This window comes from Necator americanus, chromosome X, assembly GCF_031761385.1.
Source record: "Necator americanus strain Aroian chromosome X, whole genome shotgun sequence".
Classification (NCBI taxonomy): Eukaryota; Metazoa; Nematoda; class Chromadorea; order Rhabditida; family Ancylostomatidae; genus Necator; species Necator americanus.
Window position 1 is genome coordinate 4,861,992 of NC_087376.1, and position 24,562 is coordinate 4,886,553.

The window sequence follows — 24,562 nt, forward strand, 5'->3', positions numbered from 1 at the left end:
AAAAAAACATTTTCCTGTATGAATTGAACAAATCTGCTATGTACCTCTGTATTGTAAGATATTCTTGGATCTCTCCTAGATAGAGAATCAACAACAACAGCACGAGAAAAAACCCTTTCCTTGGAGTCGCTGTAAAATCCTGAAAATCTCCGATAGATATGTGGTCACGTGAAACTTTTGTGATCCACTTGAACGTTAAGCGCTTCCTCGGCACCAGTACCAGAACTCATATAAAAACGTACCCATTAGCGTGGACGAAAAGTCAGCACGTGAACATAGCGTTTCTTCTACGTATAACAAATCAAATTCAATGTCTTTGCGAACGACCTTACACTCTATTTATAGCTTTAAAAAAAGAAGCTATATATCGTCTGGCGGAAACGGGAACTCGTCGTATTGGTATCGTGTCATTCTTCCAGAATTATCGTTGTATAACTATTGCCATTGCTGGAAAGTTCATGTGTCAGTCGGATTCCGGAGCCGGTCCCAGTCAGCATGTGATGAACAGATGACTCGATAGACTTTTCGTGCTGATTCCTTTGCCATTCCATGTCTTTTGTTCCTCATCGCGCAACCGCATGACATGTGAGGCAAAAACATGTCACAAAAATACTGTAATTGGCACAAATGTCGGCCACAGTAATCCTTAATCGTGTCGAGTCGTTCCTATACCAGTTCTACAAGTGTTTAGATAACTCTTATTGCTTTGATTTGCATGATTTCCACAAAATTTATGAGGTTATGTCGTGGGAGGTGTATCTGGAAGCCTGCTCCCATTCTCTCAAAAATTCATTCGATTGATCTAAATGAAATAATTTTTTTCCGTGTCTCTCGTTTTTTCTTTGTTTTTTTTCTGCTGAAATGAATGCATGTTTTTTTTTGTGGCTGAAGTGAATGTGTGCAGTAGCAGGGGTGAAGAGATTCCCCGAAAAAAAATCCTTAAAAATGAGTAATGATATTTTTGGTGTTCCTCCTCGTTTTGTGAACAACACATCGTCTATCATCTTCCAGGATTCTCTATTCATACTTAGATTTTTTGAAGCAGAATTCTGGGCTTGGAGCAGTCTTCCACATTTAATGCCTTACCAAGATTTCTGCAACTGATTATTTTGATTAATGAACATGTTTCCTTAACCAATTCAATCGTTTTGTTTTGGTTCAAAGTTGTATTTTAGATTCCTGTCAGTTCATGGACAAATACACATTTCTGGCTAATTACTTCCGTCTCCTGAATAGATTGTTTATTGCTTTGTTTTTGCTGGAAAGTTATTATAGAACGTTGAGCGACTCCCTCGCACGGGGGTTCGAAGTCGCATGTGTACGTATCAGGAAGGATTTGCTGAGTGTTCATTCTTCCTCGAAGAAATTAGTTCAAAAAATTCCATTTCATACCGTATCCAGAACTATACAAACGTATAAATGGTTCAAAGATAGTCCCAGAATCAATGTCAAGACTTAAATTTAATATTTGTAAAAGCTCAAGGATACAGGATTTAATTCCTGAAAGCATAAAAATAGATGAGAATAAAGTGGTGATCAGTTTCTAAGGGATTAGTGGACGGATATTATCGCCCACTAATCTCTCAGAGAATCACGGTCTTGGATTTAATCCTAGTACATCATTTATAGATGAAAATGATAATTCTTCTGAAGTTTGCTTCTTCGCGATTCTTCAATGAATCCTAAGCGATTACTATATTGTTTTGGCGGGAAAAAATTTAAAAAAATGTTTTTTTTGAAGAGAATTAATCAGGTCCTCTGTGCTTAGTCTGTGGATCTGTCACAATGTGGAGAATAATGCTGAATCTTGTGTGATAAGTTTGTAGTTTAATAATGTTGATTATTTACTCAATATCGTTGCAAACATGGTAATTTTAGAAAACTAATCAGCGTGAAAAAAAAATTCCAAAAAAAAAAAAACTAACACGGTCATGTCGAACTTCTCGTTTCTTGATCGTCGTCAAAAACCGGATGGTACATAGGTGGAAGTGGTTTAGTTATTTTGGATAATTTTGTCTCTTCTCTTACTTTTTTTTTGCTTTTATCTAAATCGGCTAGATTGGAAAAACTGTTGCAGGTAGATAATTATTTCTCTCGAGAATTAGACATAACGAAAAATATATATTTTTCCTGCCGCATAGGAAAATATTCCTTTTTATGGCGAAAAAATTGTTCGAGACAAATTGCTAGTCTGGATAGATATGTATTTATCTATGCAGACATGCAATTGCACTTGCAGATGATGAAAAATGATGCCTGTGGGCTTCGCTTTGTATTATCATCGCTGTTTCCAGAAGTTTACTTTCCGTAAACAGAACGAATCATCCATCTTTCTGGAGCTTTCATAGGGCAAAACTAAAAAGTTAAAGATTGCGGATACTTTGAAGTTGAAGTACTTGTGGAACGGCAAATAATGCTGTCTTCTCAGAAATTCTTACGAGCTAAAAAAAAAACACTAAAAGAAATGTTTGTTACGTGCTGTAAATCAATATCAAGGATTCCTTAGGGAATTGATGAGGAAGTTTGTGGTGGTGAAATCGTGTTTTGTTTTGCTATTAGGATATATTTCGCGAGGATTTGTTTGTTGTTCATGTTATGTTTGTCGTTTCTGTTCACTATGCTCTGGATTCAGTTCAATTTTTATCTGTGGGATAGAGTTTGTGTGGTATATTTTCGTACAAACTTCTTATTTTAGGAGAAAATCAAGTCAAAACAAAAACTCTGACCTCTCTTCGGTTCGCTATATTCCTTTCACTATTATGAATTAATATTATTATTAGAATTTATATTGAATTATTATTACTATTGAAATTGAATTATTATTCTTGATAGGACTGAATTGTAGCTTCAAAATAGTTAGCAAATCATTGAGTCTAATCTACTTTTTTCTATTTTAATGAAATGTCTAGAGAAAGAATCTTGAAATAATCTCTTCAAGTTTTCACAAAGTTTTCTAGGGATTTTTTCAAAAAAAAAAGTAAATGAGATGCTTGATTGAAATATTAAAGGTCTTGCTTTTTTGTTTCCAACCAGATGAAAATTTCTTCTCAGAAAGCGCGTAACAAAAATCTGTAACGTATTTTTGTTTGTTCTTGTAATCATGGACACCATAACATTCATCAGGAACGGAACTTAAAGGAAGTAATTTAATTATAACTACCATGCGTAAAACGAGTTCTATTCATTCTAATATTCGTCTAGAGCAAAGTTTTGTTTTCTCCTTACAGCTTTCTCATTTCTGCTGTAATTTTCTGCTGTGATTCTAAATAACTTTTTTTTTTTTGTTGAGTGTTCTACTCGAGATCATATATCAGTTTTATGTGAACGAACATTGAACATTTAAACGAAATCCCTTAGATGACAGTTGTTGAAGAATTTGCTTTCATCAAGGATTCCAAACGTAAAATAGAGTTTTTTTCGATATTTACCTATCATTTACAGGTGCCACAGAGAGGAGTCGGTGCTTTGAGGCATTAAAAAAATTTTTTACACTGAACAGTACTATTTAGAAGACTTAGAAGATTCTACTTTAAAAAAAATGCATAGCACTCATGTGATTTTACAAAAACATTCGTCATGTTGATTTTGGAGATTCGTCGATTCATATGAGGGAAAACATTAAAATCTTTTAAACAAATGAAATATATATAATGCACGTAGGTGGATACAAATAATTAAAAAATATAATTTCTATAACTATTGCTATTTTTATTATGAGAATATGATTGTACAAGTAATTTATCCAGGATAACGAGACGTTGATGTTCGAGAGGGCGATGCTTTTCGTTACGAATTTGCCATGCCCTCATCGATGATATATTGTTGTTTTCGATACGCATTGCTATTAGATCCAGTAAGAACAGAAACGTTGTCAACAAATAAACATCTATTTTTGTTGACAGAGGAGCGAATTCTAGAACATTTATTACAACTTTTTTCTTCTTTTTTTATTCTCTAGAATTTATTATTGTCTTAAAGGTGCCTCATTGATAGAAAATATGTATTTGACTAGTTAGTGCGGTACATTTCTATGAATTTCACTTTCATATTAATTCATTCGTCCATTCATTCACTCATTTATTTCTATTCTATTTTTCATTCAATCGTACATTTATTCGCTTATTTGTTCATTCATTTATTCATTCGGGCAGTTATTGAGTCATTCATCCATTCATGCATTCATTCATTCGTCTTTTCCTGACCTTTATAATTTTATAGTTTTCTCAGCCTACAATATATCTTTATATTATACATATTTAATATATTTTTATATATTATATTTAATATATTTTTGTTTTTAATATATTTTTTCTCTGTGCGCTCATCATTTTCTTATTTTCTACCAGATGGCGAAGACGAATAAGTATGTACGTCACTTCACCTCATTAGCTGCAAGTTGCACCAAGGATGTCTTTTCCAGGAAGAACACTTTTCTGTTCTTCCGTTTCTCTTTATTTTCTATTTCACAATTTTAGTACTTATTAGTTTTTGTTTTGAATTTTTCAGAAATATGTAAGATAGGTCGAAAAATCTTAATTTGACTCAAATTCTATCCTGAAGTTCAATCCTTTAACGCCGAACTTTTTTTTTCGAATTTCCCCTAACTCTTTTACTTTTTTATTTTCAAATGACAACTTCTCTTGTTTCATAGTAACTGTTCAGCTTATCGTTCTTCTAGGTAGATAAGATATTCATTCCAATAGTGTAATGCATTTCTTCATCACATTATTAAATGAAAATAGCTTCGCAATATTTTTTCCCCGCCTGGATGGACAGTTAAGCTGTGGATAATTCTAAGAACGAATCCGAACTCTATGAACGAATGTGACGAAAATGAAAGGATGAAATGAACTAAAAACGAAGATAAGAGATGTAATAATGTGTGCGGACATGAAACGGAGGCAAAGCAGTAAAAGAGCAGTAAATTCTTTTTTTTTCGTCTGGTTCAGTCACCTTTATCCCGTTATTAAGCGCTGTGCTTTTCGGTTAAAGTTTCATTTTAAAATTTTCTCCAGAAATCGTAAATTGTTGGAATTTTTTTATTAACGTAAAGTAAGTCATGATTCCTAAATTATTTTCTAACAAGGATAATGTATAGGAGGTCACCATATGAGCGCCAAAAAATTATTTACTGTTCGGTGAAAGTGATAAATATCTTTCGCAAGGTTCTCTTCTTATTTTTCTTTGTGTAAAAATCATTAAAAATTCTAGGATGCTTCTTGGAATTAACTTCCGTTAAACAACTTCTTTCACTAATACCATGACCATTTTTTCAAAAGAGTTATATATTCTGCCTAACAAGTGCAGAAGATCACATCATTTCTGGAAAACCACAAGTAAAATAGTTTTCTCGGATCGGATCGTGACGTACTACGTACAATTGAGCATGACTGAGTAGTTGATAGTGTAGTACACTGGTATCATAAACAGCCGCTCGACCAAGATGTTATGGATTGGAGGGGATCGATGACGTCATTCCTGGATCCACAGGGTGTTTTCCCACTCTGCTGACCAACAATCTTTAAAATAGTAGCTAATGGAGGTGGGTTTCTGTTTTAAGCTACGCCTACGGTTTGTTTAGTGGAGTTTCTGGATGTGCTGCCCGCTGAAGATTTTTGTCGAACCTTATTGCTTTGGGATTTACTTCTCGATTAATTTGTTTATGGATTAGATCCTTTTAACATATAGTATAGTGTATAATGATGTGTTTCCGTATCATCATGCACTTTTTATCCATGCATGGACAGAAATGGGAAGTAATTTACTCTCAAAATTTTCATATCCTGATATGTATATAAAATGACCGATGTTAAAAGGTTCTGGATTGGTAGAGTAGATGTCATGAGAGGATTTCTTACTTTCTGGAGTAGGAGAACGAGATGTTTGACGTGTTATCCACCAAAAAGTCCGAAAAGGACAGCGCAAGACTCCACTGACAATAAGTTGGCCGAGTTTTTCTTGAATATTCTGAGATAGACAAGTTTGTTTTCTTTTTTTCTCCTTTTTTCTCCTTGCACCATTCGTGTGTATGTGAATAAATAGATAAATAAATAAATATCCCAGCGCCTAGTAGAAAAAAAATCCTGGCTCATATTCATGATTCATTGTTCGAACATTTACTAATCTACAACGGGCAAGACGTACGGAGGTGAATAATCGAGAATGCGGATATTATCGTAAATCGTAAGGAACTAGTGCTGATTCTGTACATTCACGTTCACATTCAATTCACGTTTGCATTCGTTCACGAAAAATCGCCAACAACACTCGTAATGCTCACATCCGGGCGCGGTGGTATTTTTTTTTTTCAGGAAGGGAACTTCAACGCTAAGCGGAGCAACGGCGGATGCAGTCCGGCCGGTTGCAGGTGCTTTGCGGCTACCAGCTCTTCTTCTGGCTTTTTTTCCTTCTTCTCTTTGATTTGCATTCATTTGCAGCTGCCATGAATAAACTGGATTTTTGCTTTCTTCCGTGAAACTGATTTTATGATGTTTATGTTTTTATGTCGTATCTCATTTTTGAACTCATATCAGTTTGTTTATTCCATTTCTATTGCTTGTTGTTTGAGTGAGAGAGGTATATGAGAAAATAGGGAATGCAGCGATAAAACGGAACTAGATGAACGTGTGTGTGTGTGCGCGCACGTGTGTACGTGTGTGTACGTGTGTGTATGTGCGTGTGCTAATAGATTTGTTGTCGTTTATCGTCAACATTTTCTATCACGAAAAACTATGAGTTACGTGAAGATTTTCGAACATGGTACCTCCTCATAACTTGTTCCCTCAGACATTTATTTACACACAGAAAAATTAGTATATTTTGTTTACTTGGAAAATTAAAACGAAGTGAACAGAAACATCAAATCTTTTTACATATTGTTTACCGTGTTTTTTTTTCTTCTCTCGAGAAAATTCCATGAAATGTGTCATTTCACCATCATTCCTTAAATGCTGTTGTTACAAAGAAATACTGCTATTGCGCGTTAAAGTTACTTACCGTTCCTGACCATAGTTTTCTTCGTTTTTTTTAACTCCTTTTTAAAATAGAAATAATTCTGCTACAATGTTGAAAAATTGTCGTTCATTAATCTCTTTCCACGTATCTTTACATCTGCAATCCGAATGTATGTATTTATGAGGGATAGATCCAAGAAATGGATTCCTCGAAAATCTTTTCTAACAAGATTTCATGCATCCGACACATTCACATGACGAATAGGTATTCTGAAGTTAAATTGAATAAGCAAATTGTATCATGTAAAGTATAATCCACTGAAAACATCGATCCAAGCTTTTGCAACTTTGCAAATGTTCTATTCGTCTATTCTTCTAGTCAGTAGGCCAATTTTTTTGGGTGATTACAACGCAGATCCATGAGAATTTCTATTTTCCTTCTTCACTAATTATTTGCGATTAATATTGCTCAAAATTTTCGCAAAAATGAACCATACCATACGGCTGAAGGTTATTATTACGTAACTTTTATCTAAGTTAACAAATCTATTTCCTTAAATAACTGTTTTTGTTCTCTTTCTTTTTTCATAAATGACTTTTTTCCTTGAATGTGAAAGTGCTCCTGAAATGTTCTGACACCAATAATTTTGGTAAAGATAAGTTTTTTAATCAAATAGAAGTTACTGCAAGATATTTAAAGCATTTGCGAACTCAAACATTCAACTTTTTCTGCCTTAATGAACTTTGGGTCATAGTTCAGCCGTTATTTGCTGGATACATCACGACATCTCGCGTGATGATGCTGATTTCCGTGAAAGATTCAAAAATAGATATTCAACCGCTCATCGTTGTCTATTTAAAGATTTGAACTTTTCAACAAAAATAGCTACAAATCCAGGAGTATCAAGAAAGAAAAAATTTGACGGAAACGTCATATGTACACAATATCTATGTCTTGAGACATGGTTCGCTCTATTTACGCTATCAGTGGCTCCGAGACCGAATTTTTCTCGATGCGCCAGTTCCTCTCTTTTCACTCTAAACGAGCAAGCAGTGCTCATATCAACCTCATACCTGTACACCGTACCTCTACCACTAAAAATCGAAGATTTCTGTTATCGTACTCAAAAACACAAGGTTTGACGTGTTTATACGATCGATTTATAGACCGATCTATCGGTTTAAGATTGTCGCAAGATCCTCACCGCAATGTGTTTTCAGCCATCACATTTCTTCGACAAGAGCAGATTTTCTTCCGATCACATGTGGAAAGAATTACCCATTCCTCTTACTGAAGACATATATTGAGGTTGACGAGTTTTCTGAACTTTTCTGGCGAGAATAAAAAAAAAGAACGAACGGAGGTTAACCTTATAAAGCGATGTCACTAAATTCTAAATCGAGCTGCTTCTCAAATCGACTGATGACGACCACAGTTCTAGCATTTTCTCGAAAATCAACAGCACGTGCACGATGTTTAAACGATATTTACTCAAGATACTTTGAAAAATGGTTCGTTTGCTTTTGTCTTTGAGTACTATGATTGTTTGCGCTTCTGGCGAAAAATGTGGTCGATTCTCTTCGGACGTTGGTTCTGATCCCTCAGTGTCCGCCCGCCCCCCATTCAAACTCCGCCTTCCACTACGATCCGTTGAATGTTCATTATGCAAATTTTGTGCTGCTCTTTCCGCATGTTACACGAGAATTCATGGATTTCACATCATAATCATTAATCCTATCCTTTTTCCCATTGGAAACCTTCTCTCTACTTCAAAATTTTACCTTCAAATTAGTTTTTTCTCTTAAAATATGCATTATGTCTCCTGGAAAATTTTCACTAACACTACATCATTTGTTTTCCTCATTCTTCGTGATTTTTTTTTTATCCTGAAAATAATTCTGTTTTACCCCGTCTCTGTTTGCATGCAGTTAATTTTCATTTCGTTTCTCGATGCTGTAATCTTCTGCACTTAATTCTTTCCAGCTTCATCGGCTCAATCTATTCCTTTTTTTTCTCGCCCGCAGATTTGTGAAATGAGCTTCAATTCGCGCATTTGATGTCAATTAGGCTTTTTTCTTTCTTTCACCTTTTTTCCCCCTCTTGATTTTGTTTTTCTCACACATATCACCGAAATTACCACTAATTTTTGAGGCTTTCTGCATTTCGAAGCAGACGTCAATTGAGGTCCGCCCAAATGTCTTCGCCCTACGAAGACGACTACACCTACGAATGTTCAGTATCTTACACTTATGATCCAAATAATAATAAAAATGTCCTTGAAGAGGTGAGCTACAACTGTATTGTCAACACAATTGTTTTCCCTATCACTCAAAATGTATACAAACAATGTTCGGAGAAGAATCAGATGTTAATCCATAGGAAAAGATGAAAAATCATAATCATTGTGTGTTTCTTTCGTATGTTTTAAATGTATATCTCATTTTTTCCCGAAAATTTTTCAATATTCATACTTCCGAACTAGCCTGCACCTCTGTAATCCACTTTATTAAGCTATACCGTTGCCAAATATGAATTGGTTTTTAGGAGGATATTGACAACGACGACAACGGTTATTCCCTGAGGAATCTTCGCATTTCGGGGTCGTCGAACGTTGCAACGAAAAACAAAGTCATTCTCAAGGATCTCAAGAGTATTACAACGATTGGTACGAGTTGATACAGGATTTATTCGTCTTCCTGGTGTTCATATATTTCATTTTAATAATGTTCTATCGACATCCTTTGTCGGTGTTCTCTTCTGTTTGCAAAGACGGGAGAAAATCTATGACGCAACATACACAGTCCGCGCTCTTTTACCTCAAAGCCCACCGGAGTTTTTTTTTCCCTCCACTTTTGCTTGCGATCAAACCGAAGGCGATAGGATTGATCGTCGATCCAGGCCGACTATATTCGTGAAGGATTTTCACGTGCATTTTGCACGAAACAAATTCGATTCATCAACTGAACATGAGAGCGGCTCGGCTGGATTTTACATCACTCAATAATGATAATAGAATGGTGAGATCGGTTTTTGCAAACAAATCACAGATGTTCAGATCCTGCATAAACCTGGATCTAGATAAAACTGATTAGAGGTTATCTTCAGAGGATTGTAACCTTCCACATGACAACTAATGCGGATAACTTACTCGGATTTTGTTTTTTCTGCACACCAATGAATAACAACTATTTCTGGATTCACCTGCACAATGGATATAACGATTTTTGATGTTTTTAATGTTTCATTTCCGGTGATCTAACGTAGGATAGGAATAGAATCACCTGTTCCTCACACATATGATGCTTTCCTGCTGGCTTATTACACTCAGTGCAGCTAGCGGTCCAGCTAGCCTTGTTCAAAGTTCTGGAACGGATTTTATACAAATACAAATATGTATTTTCCCCGGGAAAAAAATAGCGTAGTTATGAACGAGGAGGAACGAGTTTTTATTTTCCTGGATTGAGATCGTAGCGAAGTGAGCGTGGAAGTCCTGTTCACTCAGTTCCAGTCGGTCATTACTAGACCACTCGTAAACAATATGCCGCAAAAGCCAGTTATTTTGGGAGCTTGTTATAGGAATCATTTTGCTTTTTTCGAGCTTTTTTCTTCGGCTCTTAGCATTCCAGAACCACTAACATCCGAATATGAGGATAGCAGAGGGTGTTATGCAGTTGTTTTTCTGAGTAATCCTAGTTGTACAATGTTTCAATGTGTGATACGTAGAGGTTAATTTGATATTTCCCTTAATTAACGAGGCCAGCAACAATTCAAGGATGAATGAAACATTTTTGAGGTGAAAATTGAATCATTAAAAGTGCACATGTACGTTTAATCGTCGCGATTCATTTCTGTTCGTAGAAATCGAAAAAAAAACCGTATCCTGAAGCATTTATCACATTATTTCCGGATCTGAGTTCGAGAAAAGCAGCTTTTTGGGTAAGGATTATTTACCTTCTTTAGCAGGTGAATGATCTGTTGACCCATCACAAAATGTGAATGAAACAGGACAATTTTCCTGTGTGAAATTCTTTGGCGGAATTCTCTTCAGCTATTTCCTTTCTTCTTTTGGTTTTATTGCATATCCGTGCATATCCGCGGATATTTTGAAATAAATAAATGAATCTATCCTTCACGTAGGAATGCGTTCAGCTAGGATCATCATTTTTTTTTTGAGCGTAGGTGTGAAAAGGGAACATTTAAGTACGTCATCACGTACAACAAATGACTCCTATGAACATATGTTATTCGTGGCGATGAAATGTTTGACCAGCAACAGCGGCAGCGGCAGCGGCAGCAGCACTGGCGGAGAACGTGGAAGTTTATCCAGAAATATAGTAGCAGAGAGCGATAGCAGTTGGTTTCGGTTGCACTTATTGACAGGAGACAACGTGTCTTGTTGATATGTTGTGTAGCGTTATCTCGGAACGTTGCTGATGTAAACAATATACACCTCATCGTGTGAAATGTAAACAACTGTTTAGGTGAACTAATCCTCAGCAAAAACTCTCTGAATAATTTTGAAAACTATTTTTTTTTCATCAAAGACAGGGGATTTAGAAGGGGTTTGCTGAGTTTTAGCATTTAATAATATAAGAAAAAGAACGTATTCCTTATTTTTTCCCGTAATTTCTGAAAATTCACTCTCCTCATTTTACCTCTAGGAAGATACCTTTGCTTGAGCAGAAAGGATATAAGACTGGAAGAATTATTTAGTACCTATTAATGCTACCAAAATATTTCTACAGATGAATATGTAGTCATTTAAAAAGTAAGAAAAAATAAAACTTAACTCACTTAGAGTTATGCAGGAAATTATCAAGCAAAATAGTATAGAGATGAAAAAAGGAGAATTTCTCGGAAACGTCGATACGGAATTACCTCGGAGGGAAAAAATGTCTCTCAATTTTTCTTAATGTAAAACTGGAAGTTTAATTACTGCGTTAGAGAAAATTGTATTTATTTTACTGCTGAAAGTATAATATCACCTCATTTGTGATTATTAATATCATATTTTGTATTCGTATATTTTGTATTCTCCTTCTTTTTCCTGGAAAACATTATTTCATTATTCAGTCCTCAAGAATTTTGCAACATTTAAACGAGACATTCATGAAATTCGTATTTTTGCAAAATTTTAAGACCGGGGCCATTCGTAACTGAGCAAACTATTAAAATAGGGGGAAATTTCATAATTTTATGAGGGATGAGTGTATCTAACACCGCAACTATTACGAGGCCTATAACATTGTGTATGGATGTAATGGAAGATATTTTTTATGCATTAAATACCATCTCTATATGTTTTTTATGAATAAAATCTGGACCGCAAATGATCCATGGTTCCTTGTTTTCATCCAAAATACCGAGAGGATATGATATGACGTTATAAAGGATATGACGTTTACCGGAAAAGCTTATCCTAAACAAATGTTCACCTATTCAATATGTGTTCCTGTAACATTTTTACGAGAATCTAAGAAATCCTTGAATTTCTTCCTTAAAATCAGAGAAGATCATTGGGAATCATGTATGAGACCCATTTCCCTTTGTACATTCATCATAAAAAAAAACTTTATGAAAATGATTATAAATTTAAATATTCTTGAATTTTTGGATAGTGGTAGAGATAAAGAAATGAAATGGCCATTGGTTTTCCTCTTTTCAGGAACGGGTACGTTTGGAAGGGTGGAGTTAACGAAACATCGACGTACGGGACAACATTTTGCACTTAAAATTTTAAACATACACAAGGTATTCACCTCTTTTTTTTGAGTTCAAACTATATTAAAGAAAGGTTTCTTATTTTCTTTTTTCAGGTTATAAAAACACGTCAAGTCGAACATGTACATAATGAAAAGAAAGTTCTCAATCAACTTGAACATCCATTTATTGTAAAACTGTAAGTTATACTCTAGAGTGGAATCTTCTTCCAGCTTTTTCCTGAATATTCAAATATTTATAATAAATAAATAAAAGAACAAATAAATAAATAATAAATATTTATGTTATCTCTACAAGTAAACTATAAAAAATTTCGTTGCAGAATTAGTACCGATAAGGATGATACGAATCTGTACATGATTATGGAATTCATACCCGGCGGTGAACTGTTCTCCTATCTACGAGCATCCAGGTAAGGGAAAAAAAATATCAAGGATTCTTTTCGTGGATTAAGCATAATAATGACGTTATTTTCTGAAAATATACTTAATTATTTCCATAGATTTTTTCTACCAATATAATTTCTCGTTAAACTCTTAATTAATGTGCACTTTTATCGTTTAATAGAATTTTTCACCATCTTTTTGAATGTGTCATAATGGAATTTATTTTTAAAGGTTAATGAAATTAAATAGAATTTAAAATGAGAGAATTTCGAGGGAATAAGGTTCAAGAGATAGAGGACAGTTTTCACGAATAACTGGCCACAACTTTTGTCCCTTCTTTCACTTACACAGAAAATTACTGTGGTAAATAAACGATTTTACTCTTTATTTGTTTATTTGTTTTCCTTTTATTTATTTGATTTGGAAAAATTTAATCTTTTAATAACGATACGTTTAGAGTAGTAAGTTAGTTAGATATACTATTTCTATTCCTTCACTCCGATCGTAAACATTTTCAGAGTGTTCTCAAATGCAATGAGCCGTTTCTATGCGGCTGAAATTGTGTGCGCCTTGGAATATATCCACGGGAAGAATATTGTGAGTACTCTTCGGACTCTTCCAAATCCATTCATCACATACAACACATCATTTCCTAGGTGTATCGTGATCTTAAACCGGAAAATTTGATGCTATGTCGGGATGGTCATATTAAAATGGCGGATTTCGGTTTTGCAAAGGAGCTACGAGATAGGTTGGTGCTGGAGATATTCACTAATACATTAAAAATATTATTCGTTAATCATAGTCTATACTCTATGTTCCTAAGTGTTGTCCTGACCACTTTTTTTTGGATTTAAAACAAAAATATATCGCTAATCAATCCTTTAATAGAAGATAATACATGAAGAGGCATTAGCAGTGTTGGGAAATGAGAACACTCTATTTTTTTCAGGTTTTTTTTTTGTTAAATTAGAATTTTTTAGGTTTAAAAGTGGTGTAAAAGAGTCTTTTGTTAGTTTTTTTTCAGTAAATATCTTCTTCGTATATCCTACGATCACTTCAAAGTGGTCTAAACATTGCTAGTAAACAAAGCAAAATCTTAAACAAACCTATCAGTCATTCAAGTCATTTTTCCGCATTCATCATAACATTACGTCATATATTCATACATGTGTGGAAAAATAAACAAGAGTACAGTAACCAGGAACAATATTTACGTAATATTTCATCGCTAAATTCAGTACTCTATGTGAAATCCAATAATTACAGTGTACTTTTTTGTTTAGGACATACACATTGTGTGGGACACCGGAATATTTGGCACCTGAATCTTTGGCCAATAAAGGACATAACAAGGCTGTTGATTGGTATGCACTTTATGTATTCATCCTAGAAAATGGGACTGGAAAACTCCTCGAGTTTTTATTATCCAATAAATATCTTGCTATTTGCGTTTTTATTCTAAAAAGTAGCATGAAAGCTTATGGAATACAGGATTCTTATCAACTTTTTTGCGGAAGAGAATCCTACAAAACACCGCAAAAATTGCTGTTCTGTTACAATTCATCTGTTTTTGAGGGTGAAAAAAATGAAAAAAATGAATGAATAGAAAAAATAAATGAATATTGTTTTGTAATGTGAAAGAGTTCGCAAGAATAATACTGCAAGATATTAACAATACTCATATCCGGAAATGTTATCTCCAACTCTTTAGAGGTTTTTTTTGCATACAATTGAAAAAATAAGTTTATTTCTGGATGACCCAAAACTGCCACGGATTACCTGGAGTGTACGGGTCATTATAAGATAATCAGATTTGTCCAAAGAATTGAAATGAGGTGATTAATAACATGGATGAGAAACCTATTTCATCCCAAATATCTCAGGAAAAAGATCAACCATTTTTTTCAGTTACAGCGTGAGAGCAGCAAACTCTGAAATAAGGTTTCTTGACTCTTCGGTCATAATCATGAACTTTTTTTAACGGGAAATTTTCTAGGATTTATTAGTTTGTCATATGTCCATTTTGTGTCAAAAACGTTTAAGAATGAATTTCTCGGAAGCTGTAATCAAATTTATGGAATGGAATGATCTCTTAGTGATATACTAGCAACACAGTTTTTTTACGCAAAGTACGATATATATACATAAGTATATCCTAGATCTAGAATTTAAAAACGTGAAAAAAATATATGGATTTTTTGAATGGATTTTTATTCAATGAATAAAATTTAGGTGGGCGCTAGGGATTCTCATTTACGAGATGATGGCAGGACGGCCGCCGTTTCGTGGAAGTACTACCTCCGAAATTTATGACTCAATCATGGAACATAAACTGAAGTTCCCCAGAAGTTTTAACCTTGTTGCTAAGTGTGTTCCTACTCTATGTTCTTATCTTTTCGCTAAATCACAAAGTACTTTTTTTAATTAGTAAATTTTCTCTTTCAGGGACATTGTTAAGAAATTACTCGAAATTGATCGTACACTACGGCTTGGTTGTATGAAAAATGGTGTACGAGATGTTTTGGATCATAAATGGTTCCAGAAAATTGATTGGTCAGATCTTCGTCAACTGAAAATTGAGGTGAGTTTTGTGCTTATGCGTGTATGTGATATCGATTTTATTTCTGGAATCTCAATTGTGATGAATTATCTCATTGTTGACCGATGCATTGCAGTTAATCATTAGAAATAATTACAGCCTCCCATTATTCCAACACTTTATCATCCTGGTGATACTGGAAATTTTGATATATACGAAGAGGAGAAAGAGCATGGACCAATTGCTGAACTCACTGAGAAAGAGATGTTTGCCGAATGGTGACGTACGTATGAGTGATAGCCGGAACGTTGATTGCAGGAATTGCGTAGCAGCATTGTTTCGTAGATCTATTTTTAATCTACATTTTTTTTAATTACAAAAATCATTACAAATGTAAATATTGTACAATTCCGAAATTATTCCATCATTGTCATTTCTCACTAATGCTGTTTTTTTTTTCTTCTCAAACAAAAAAATCTTAATGTGTTACGCACATCAACGTAGGATTTTCTCAGGGTTTACGCAGATCTTTTAGCTGGTTCAGTTGACGAAGAAAAAAAATTTGCCATATTTTTCTGGACTCATCCACACATATATGAACATCGTTGGTGTGGATCTTAAGATATACGATTAGTGGTTGTCCTTGTGGTATAATTGTCCACATATTCGAAATGCAGGTAGAACTAAAGCAATAATTTGAAATAGCAAAGTTCAAAAAGCCTCAAATTCTTGGTTTAATCGTTTCGTTTTGTTTTTTTTTATGATTGAATATTTTTTTATTTTCTGGTTTTGTACTCTCGGTTCACTTCTTTCATTCCTTTTTGAGTGGTGTACGTTATAAAATCGTGCACTGATCCAAACTTCATCTGTTTTTCTTTTCTTTGTCAAAGATTTCATTTTTTTTTTCTTTCCGACAAAAATCCAACAGAAAATGAAATAACACGTATTGAACGAAGTCGTTATGAATGAACATGTCGTGTTTAATGATGATTAGACGTTAATAAAGTCTTCTTTTTGAGTTCTCAACAAAATTGAGGGGATATGATGATCCAGAAAACAACTAATTCATAGCTCATGTGTTCAAATAAACATTAAAAACTTTCTTTAACTGATGAATCGAGGAAAAAATATCACTTTGTTGGCTGCGGTTTGTCGGCGATTGTTTGCTATTCTGCTGTGAAGTGGTACTCATATTTTTTTTAGCAAATATAGAAAACGCAGCAGTTCCGTGACGGAGCATCCAACCGACAGGTAGTAATTTTGAATCTCAAAAAAACAGTGATTCTATGGACCTCTTTTCTTGCTAAGCGTCACCTGTAACCTCATTTTCAATTTTTTGCCATAAGGAAATTGGTGGTGACATTATAAATCCCAGATATATTGTTGCACGGACTTCATAAATAAAGGAAATAGACTTCGATCCAGAATCACAATTACATTTTAACTCTTTTTCTTTTCTTGTGTTGAAGAGGGAAAATAAATGTTGAATGAGATAAGCTTCTGTAGAATCATGAAGGAGCAAAGCATAAAGATTCTATGGACCACTTTGACGCCGGTCATTTCCTTCCGGATTCTCCCTCCAGGATGAGCTGAAGACGTGGTCACATCGAATTCCGGAGGTTTATGAACACCTGCCCAGCTAATATAATGACTTGCGGTGGCCATTCGGTAGATCAAATCAATCAATGTTTCTGTCTTCTCATATAGGTTTAGCGATAACTCATTGTGTTTTCAGGATGAAAAACGTGATTGTTCTCAAACTTTTTTTGCATCATTCAAAGTACATACGCTTTAAAAACACTGGACCCCATTCACTGCAATTTTTTTATTTCACAATAATTCTGAGGAGAAAGCTGTACCCTGCCTCATGATCAAAATTCTTATAAATTAACGACATAGTGAAAAACTATTCATTTATATATTATATATTATGTATTATTGCGTTCTATTCGGATACTTTATAAATTATATATATATATATTTTGTTTTCCATTTATCAATGTTGCACGTTTAAGACGTTTTTCGTTCGGTTTCAATATTCTGAGGACAGAATTTTTTCCTTACAATTCTTTCAAAAGAGCGGAAAACCTTATTTTTATATTATTATACACGTCTCAATGTTTATGTGATGTAACCCACATTTTTCTTTACATCTTCTGTTCTCTAGGATATCATTCCAAAAAAAAATTCGTCATGGTAATTTGCAGGTAGGTCCAGTAATTTTGGTGTCAGGTGTCTTGAAAATTCGCGCCTTCAAACAGCTGATTCTTTTTTTTTTTGCCAAAGATCAACTTTTGCAAATTCTCTGAGTGAAGCATTTTTTCGGATGATTGAAACGCATTGAAAGCTGCTAACAAAGTTCTTTTGTGGATATTTTCCACGAGGAGAATGTGAATCGATAGGAATCGTAAACTTTCACATCATCCTGGCTATACATCTGAGCAAAACATAATTCAGTTGGACTATGTCCTCAACATTAGTTTTATCGAATGCGAGATGGATAGGATGATTAGGATGATCACGGCAAAAAAAAACTTTCCAGTGTCGTCATGGGAATCTCGAATTGCGTAAGTAGTTGCGTTTTAATTGCGTGCGTTCAGTTACGCTGATGAATGTACAGCTACACGCTGTCCACCATGAAACCATTTATTTTCCTTTCTGCAGCTACTTGTATAAGTTGGCCTTAATACAATACTGCATTAGTATCTCACCTCGTAAAAATCTCCAAACCTTAATGCCCTAAAAAATGCTGAATTGTTTCTCTAAATTTACTCAGACCTCAATTGATCCCGGTTACAAAAGGGAAAAATAAAAATTATATATTCTGGAACAAAAGATGAGGAAGTGCAAGGGTTATTGTTTTTTTTTAATTTTTCGTAGTTCCTCGAAGTTGTATAGATGCCATGTGATTGATTCAAAGAAACTACTCTTTCCTGCTATAATTTCCTATTTTTTGCTATTTATTGAAGTGTTTTTTACTGAAGTTCGGAATTTGCTCACAGACAGATTTTGAACACAAAAAAAACGAATTCATATTACGAATTGCTATAGTATTATTGGTGATCTATTTTTTTTGTAGAAAACACTGCGATAAATTATTCTGGATGACAATATTCCATTACTATCACCAATTAATCCCAATCTTTTTTCTTGCGGCTTTCATTTGGTGAAATTTGATAAAATAGATTTTTTCACTTCTTTCGTCAGCTATTCATCTATTACAGATTACAGTACCTGAGACAATCTCCTTGAATTTCCATGTATATTAAGTACGATCTATTTATAAACAGGGAATACTTGAATCATCAGCTGTAAGAGAAAAAAACTGTTTAATCACATAAATATTGATTGCATCAGATCACAACGAAACTAAACACACATTTTTAGATGATTTTTCAGGGAATCAAATAGTTTAACACCAATAAAGTTTACTTGTTAAACGAAAATGGCTTTAAAAAAATCCATAAAGACGTAAAAGAGAATCCATGAAGATGTAAAAGTAAAATGACAGAAAATCTATGCTCTGATGGTGGAAAATGTGTACACTGCTGTGATGCGGAGGTTTTATGGTTATCTCCATGAGAGTCTTCCAGTACCTTCGGCTTATAGCCGGTATGCAGTGGTTCTCCTCTAAAAACTGAGAATATTTCACAAAATACATCCATATTTTTTTTTAAAAAAAAGCATGGACCTTTCTAATTTTCATCCCATAGGTGGATCGTCAATCACTTAAGACTTTTGACGCTTCCTGGTGTGTAGTTTTTGGAGTAATGAGAAAAATCCTGTAGTTACTCGAAGATTATCACATTTTTCGTTCTATGCTACTCATTCCCGTTCTGAACCTTTCTGGAATAAGAAAAATTCAGGTACGAAAAGAAGAAAAAGCGGAAAATTCGGATATTTATAGGTTCTTGAAGGTTCCATGTTCAATTATTTTTACCTTAAAATCACTGCAGATACCTTAAAAATATGGTTCACCTTTGTTTCAGCTCAGAAATTTTTTCTAAACATTTTGACAACCATTTCAAGGAGGATTCAGTTTAAATTAGTATTCTACCTTATTTCCAGGTGTTCAGACGGTAAGAATTAATCGATAATGCAAAGTAGTTAGTCATTTTCAAAAAAAAAACTGATTTAATTGATGTTTTATGTGAAATCATTTCTGTATTTTTAATCCACAAAAAAAAGAACTATTGTAATGCTTACTATAAATACACAACAAATGCGTTGGTGAGTACACTGGATGAGTTATACGAACGGAGATTAACGAGCACCACCTGCTCTTCTCCTTCTGCTCCTATGTTCCTCAATCGTTGTTCAGTTACAGTAATGGATCGGAGGTCAGCCGTAACGTTGGACATTGATTTTTTTTTTGTCTAGAAAATTTTTGTACTTGTTCAGATGATAAACAACTAAGTGAAATGATGCTGATGCTTACGATTCCCAGCGTTTTAGAATTTTAGCTCGAGAATTTTTGTATCGTATTTTTCGGGTGTTTTTTTTCGGGTCTAGGTATTTTATCATAATTTTTTAACTGCTGACACCAAATATTTTAGATTTGAGAACTATGATGGTTTTTACTTGATTGATGTAACTTGTGTGAGGAATCCTGAGCCTCATAATTAACGACCTGAGGAGTGCCGGGATGTATGAAGCACTAGAATTCTCTATAAATAATCTAATATCCATATAAATACAATGTAATTAATGATAATATGATACAATAGTGTAATGTATAAAAATAATAAATCTAAAAATATAAATAATAGATGTAATGTCCTCTTTATAACTATATCATAAATAAGTAATAAGTATAAGTAATAAATAAGTATAAGTAAGTATATCATAAATAAATAATATTTGCAGTCTATTACTTCCGCAAAAAAACAGGAATTCTAAAATAAAACCACAATAAATTGTGGTTTCCTTTGAAACTATGATCGATCCGTGATCCATAGCTACAAAAGAGAGTCTATACCTCATGGAACCTACGTACCTCACCTATGTACATGAATATAATAGGACCTACATAACTAACCTACAGTGAGAATAAGTCCTGATATTCTGGTACTTCAATGCCGATATTTCACTCGGAAGACATGGAAAACGGATATCCTGTAGCAGCCGCCTTTTTGTTACTATAGTTTCATCAGAATGTGGGTATCCTGTATTCTCCGGGAAAATTTCTTATGTCTTATTATTACCACCACCTCACAATCGAAAATAGTGGATACGTGGGCGGAATCCATAACAAATACGTGACAAAAAATCTATCGACATCATTTACTGCACAAAAACAGCGGTCAACAAAAAAATCAATTAAGGTACTACAGTGCTTCGAAACAGCATTAATAAAACACAGCATTGAGTAATCAAGGTATGTTTCAAAGAAATATTCGTAGGATTATGAAAAATATTATGGATATCCAAAATTAGCTGCTTCCGCTTTTCCACACAAATAAATTTTTTACGAATAAAACCGAATACCACAGCAGGAGTCGAGGAGACACCTTCAAATCCCGAAAGAAGCACGAAAAGTCTTCCTGGAGAAATTGTAGAGGTCTAGTCATAAAAGAGGTTCAGAAATGGTTAGAATCTTCGATTTTGTTCAGCCAATAAAGCTTTTATGGAATTTTTAATAAAAATAGCCTCATGCAAGAACTCGTAATCTATAAAGAATTTATGAGTACCTATCTTAATTTTCGAGAATTCATTAATACCTCCGCTAAAAAAAAGAGTAGAACATTATTAACAAAATATACTGTAATATAAAAATTTGGTGAACGAGATCGAAATGGATTAAGGAGGAGGTTGAGAGTGCATCACTTCCCATTATTGGAGATCATGGAACAAAAATTGCTGTCCACGGAAAACGTTCGAGACATTGGACAATTTTTTTTTTAATTTTGACTAAAACTAAAAAATCTCTAAACGAAAATTCCATGGAGTAGTAGAGCTCAGTGTGATTGTTTGGAATTCAAAAACTGTTCAAAAGATAAATGCACGGTAGCAAGCAATTTTCCTACGGATCATTTGCGTGAAATTCATCGGATTCGAAAAGATGCTCTGAAGTAAATGGATTCTAATAATGATGTAATTAGTTTATACGATGATAGGGATTAAATCCGGAATAGAAATGCTTTACATGTGGCGCTAATACAGGAGTTGTTACCTCCTCGTTCTGGATCACTGAGAATTCCTTAACATCTTCCTTTCTCCTGTTAACGATCAATAAATTCGTTAGGCTGTGAATCGAACGTGGACGAGGCTCACATGGAAGGAAAGAGGAATGGGATTTCAAGGATTTATTAGACTTTTATCGTTGTAAACATTCGCACAGAACCACATCAAACTAATCTTCAGCGGAAATAAGAAGTAAAAAAATTGAAAAATTTTTAAGTTCGATTCTAACAGAACTGGATTCAAAGCCAATCGATGTTTCATAACAACATAGAAAGAGATTTCCGGAAGAAGCTTCTTCCAGTAAAGCAACTGTTAATTTCATCTTGAATGTCTTAATTTATTATAATAAATGTGATAGTTATTGCATAAAGAAATGAGCAAAACGTGGATGAAACCAAATTAAAAAGAACGAAAAGCAACAACTAAGAATCTAATGAAGTTTCCTATTCCTAGCGTCGTACATTAACCAACTTAAGAAAATGAGCTAAAATAACTTCAAAATGAACGACGGTAAAAAAAAAAACTGTTTCCAGGCGAAAACTCGAAGTATGAACTGTCTGTAAACCTCTAAAAAGTGGGAATGGGAAAGATTGTGTTGAGGTATCAATGTGGTATCAAAAATCTAGTACGTTTTAGCAAAAGGTATGCCTGTAATCCATGAAATCCACAACGTCAAATTGTGTTGGGATTGGAAAATGCTCTCGTGATTCATGCTTATCGTAAATCCTGAAAGTGCTAAGTCTTCTACCAAAATCTCTAAAGGAGAGCTCTGTAGATTAAATGATTTTAATCTAACCACCACAATAACACAAGTTTTCAATAGTAATACTAACTAATTACTTATTAATATTATTATTTAATTAGTTACACTAATTTTGGTGATGAAATGCTGCAAGTGAACATTTCTAAACAATTTTGTGTGTTTGTGTTGATGGACATTTGATAGTCAGGATAATTTATAACTGCTTTCATCTTTGAAAAAGTATAAGAATTATCATTACTCATTACCTTACACTGAGTTAAAAAGTGTTTTGTTGTGAAATCAGGGAATAATCACCAGAGTCAGATATTGCGAAAATCAAGATATTGACATTATTATACCAAAGTCTGAAGTCCGGTTAAAGCAGGACTTCAGACTTTTTGTGGTGTTCGCTTCGCTCCCCCGAACTGATCAACGAAAATCAATATTAGTGCCCTTTTCTGTGAAATTAGACTTGTGTATCTCCAACGATCTTTCTTCATATTTTTTTCTATTATAAATAAAGGCAAAAGATTTCATAGTGTTCTTTCTAACCGCGTCAGTTCTACATTTGGAGAAAATTCAAACTTCAACTTTAAACACTCCGTCGATACCAATATAATGTAGACACAAGTTGAATGTATAACTCGAAATTTGGGTTTTTTCCTCATGTTTCCCTTCAGGATTTATCAATGGTTATCAATGGATGATGTTTTAGCACAGAATAACGTGAAAGACGTTATCCTACTGATAATGATAACGTTCTACGTCTGATCATGTAAACTGTTCGCTGCTATTTAAGCAGCCGTTTGCATGCATGTTTCCACTTTCGGAGGCTTTCTGAGGAAGGCATGCTAGCAACTTGAGGCGAATGGAGAAGGAAATAGACCGGCGGAGGAGTCATAAAAGTGAAAAGCGTGGCGACCAGTGGCCCCACAGCTATGAAACATCCCACTTTACCTTTTGCGACATGCACACGAAGTTATTGCGGGACAATCCGACGCCGGTGGACTCGTCGCACGGGCCTTTTCGAATTTCGTGACACACACATACACACACACCACGCATACACACATACACCATGTATACACACACCACACACATACACACATACACCCACCACGTATACACACACCACACACACCCACACACACCCACACCATATATACATATACACACCCACACCATATATACATCCACACACACACACGCGCACACACACGCACATACACACATACACCCACCACGTATACACAAACCACACACACCCACATACACATACGCGCCCACACGCGCGCACACACGCACACACACATACACCACGTATATACACACACTCACACACACCCACACACACACGCGCGCGCTTGACAGAACAAGCGCGTTATTATATCATGATAATTTTTTTTTGAAAACTTTCTACCTTTCTATGCATTAGCAGAACGCTAATGCATAGAAAGTCGAGAAATAAATTGTGTCGAGGAATCAGTGGTTGTGATACCACCTTCTCTCGTTATACGTGTTTTAAAATCTTGACAAATGAATTTGCCTTTAAAAGAAATTAGAATAACTTAAAATGATTACCTTGAATAAGGTATTCATTAAAATCTTAAGTAACGACTTTTCTATTCGAGTTGACGAATCGGGGAGTTTCTCTTCGATTTTCCGGTTTTTGAAAACGTTGGCGGAAAACCTACAATATTTGAATTAGAAAAAAAAATGAAATTTTTGCGAACACTTAAAAGAGCTCAAATGAGCTGATGGTATTCCTTGCAAAACACTCAGTGATTCATTCATGTCTAGTGCTCGTAAAAGCAATGATAAAAGTTCTGGAATGTTTAGCCGCCTAAGACAACGTGGATTTACGCCATTTTGCGATAAGAGTAGTAAGATAAAATTGGTGCCTTTACGTGCTCACTATCAGTTCAACCATCTCCTCTGCACAGTTTTATCACTAAATAAACTTTTATTCTTGAAATTCTGAAATTTAATCACATTTTTTGACTCATAGCTAATTTTAACATATTCCAGAAAATA

General features: G+C 34.4%; 1 protein-coding gene across 1 annotated transcript; it reads left to right on the forward strand.

Annotated features, from left to right (window-relative positions):
* Positions 1 to 9,148: 9,148 nt before the first annotated feature.
* On the forward strand, positions 9,149 to 15,885 carry RB195_021497 (uncharacterized protein; the record flags this gene model as incomplete). Its single annotated transcript, XM_064208264.1, has 11 exons — positions 9,149 to 9,238; positions 9,499 to 9,619; positions 12,620 to 12,705; positions 12,771 to 12,853; positions 12,998 to 13,087; positions 13,580 to 13,658; positions 13,718 to 13,812; positions 14,348 to 14,428; positions 15,297 to 15,431; positions 15,510 to 15,645; positions 15,763 to 15,885. 11 exons carry the CDS (start codon positions 9,149 to 9,151, stop codon positions 15,883 to 15,885), a joined length of 1,119 nt encoding a protein of 372 aa, XP_064064145.1.
* Between the last annotated feature and the right edge of the window lie 8,677 nt (positions 15,886 to 24,562).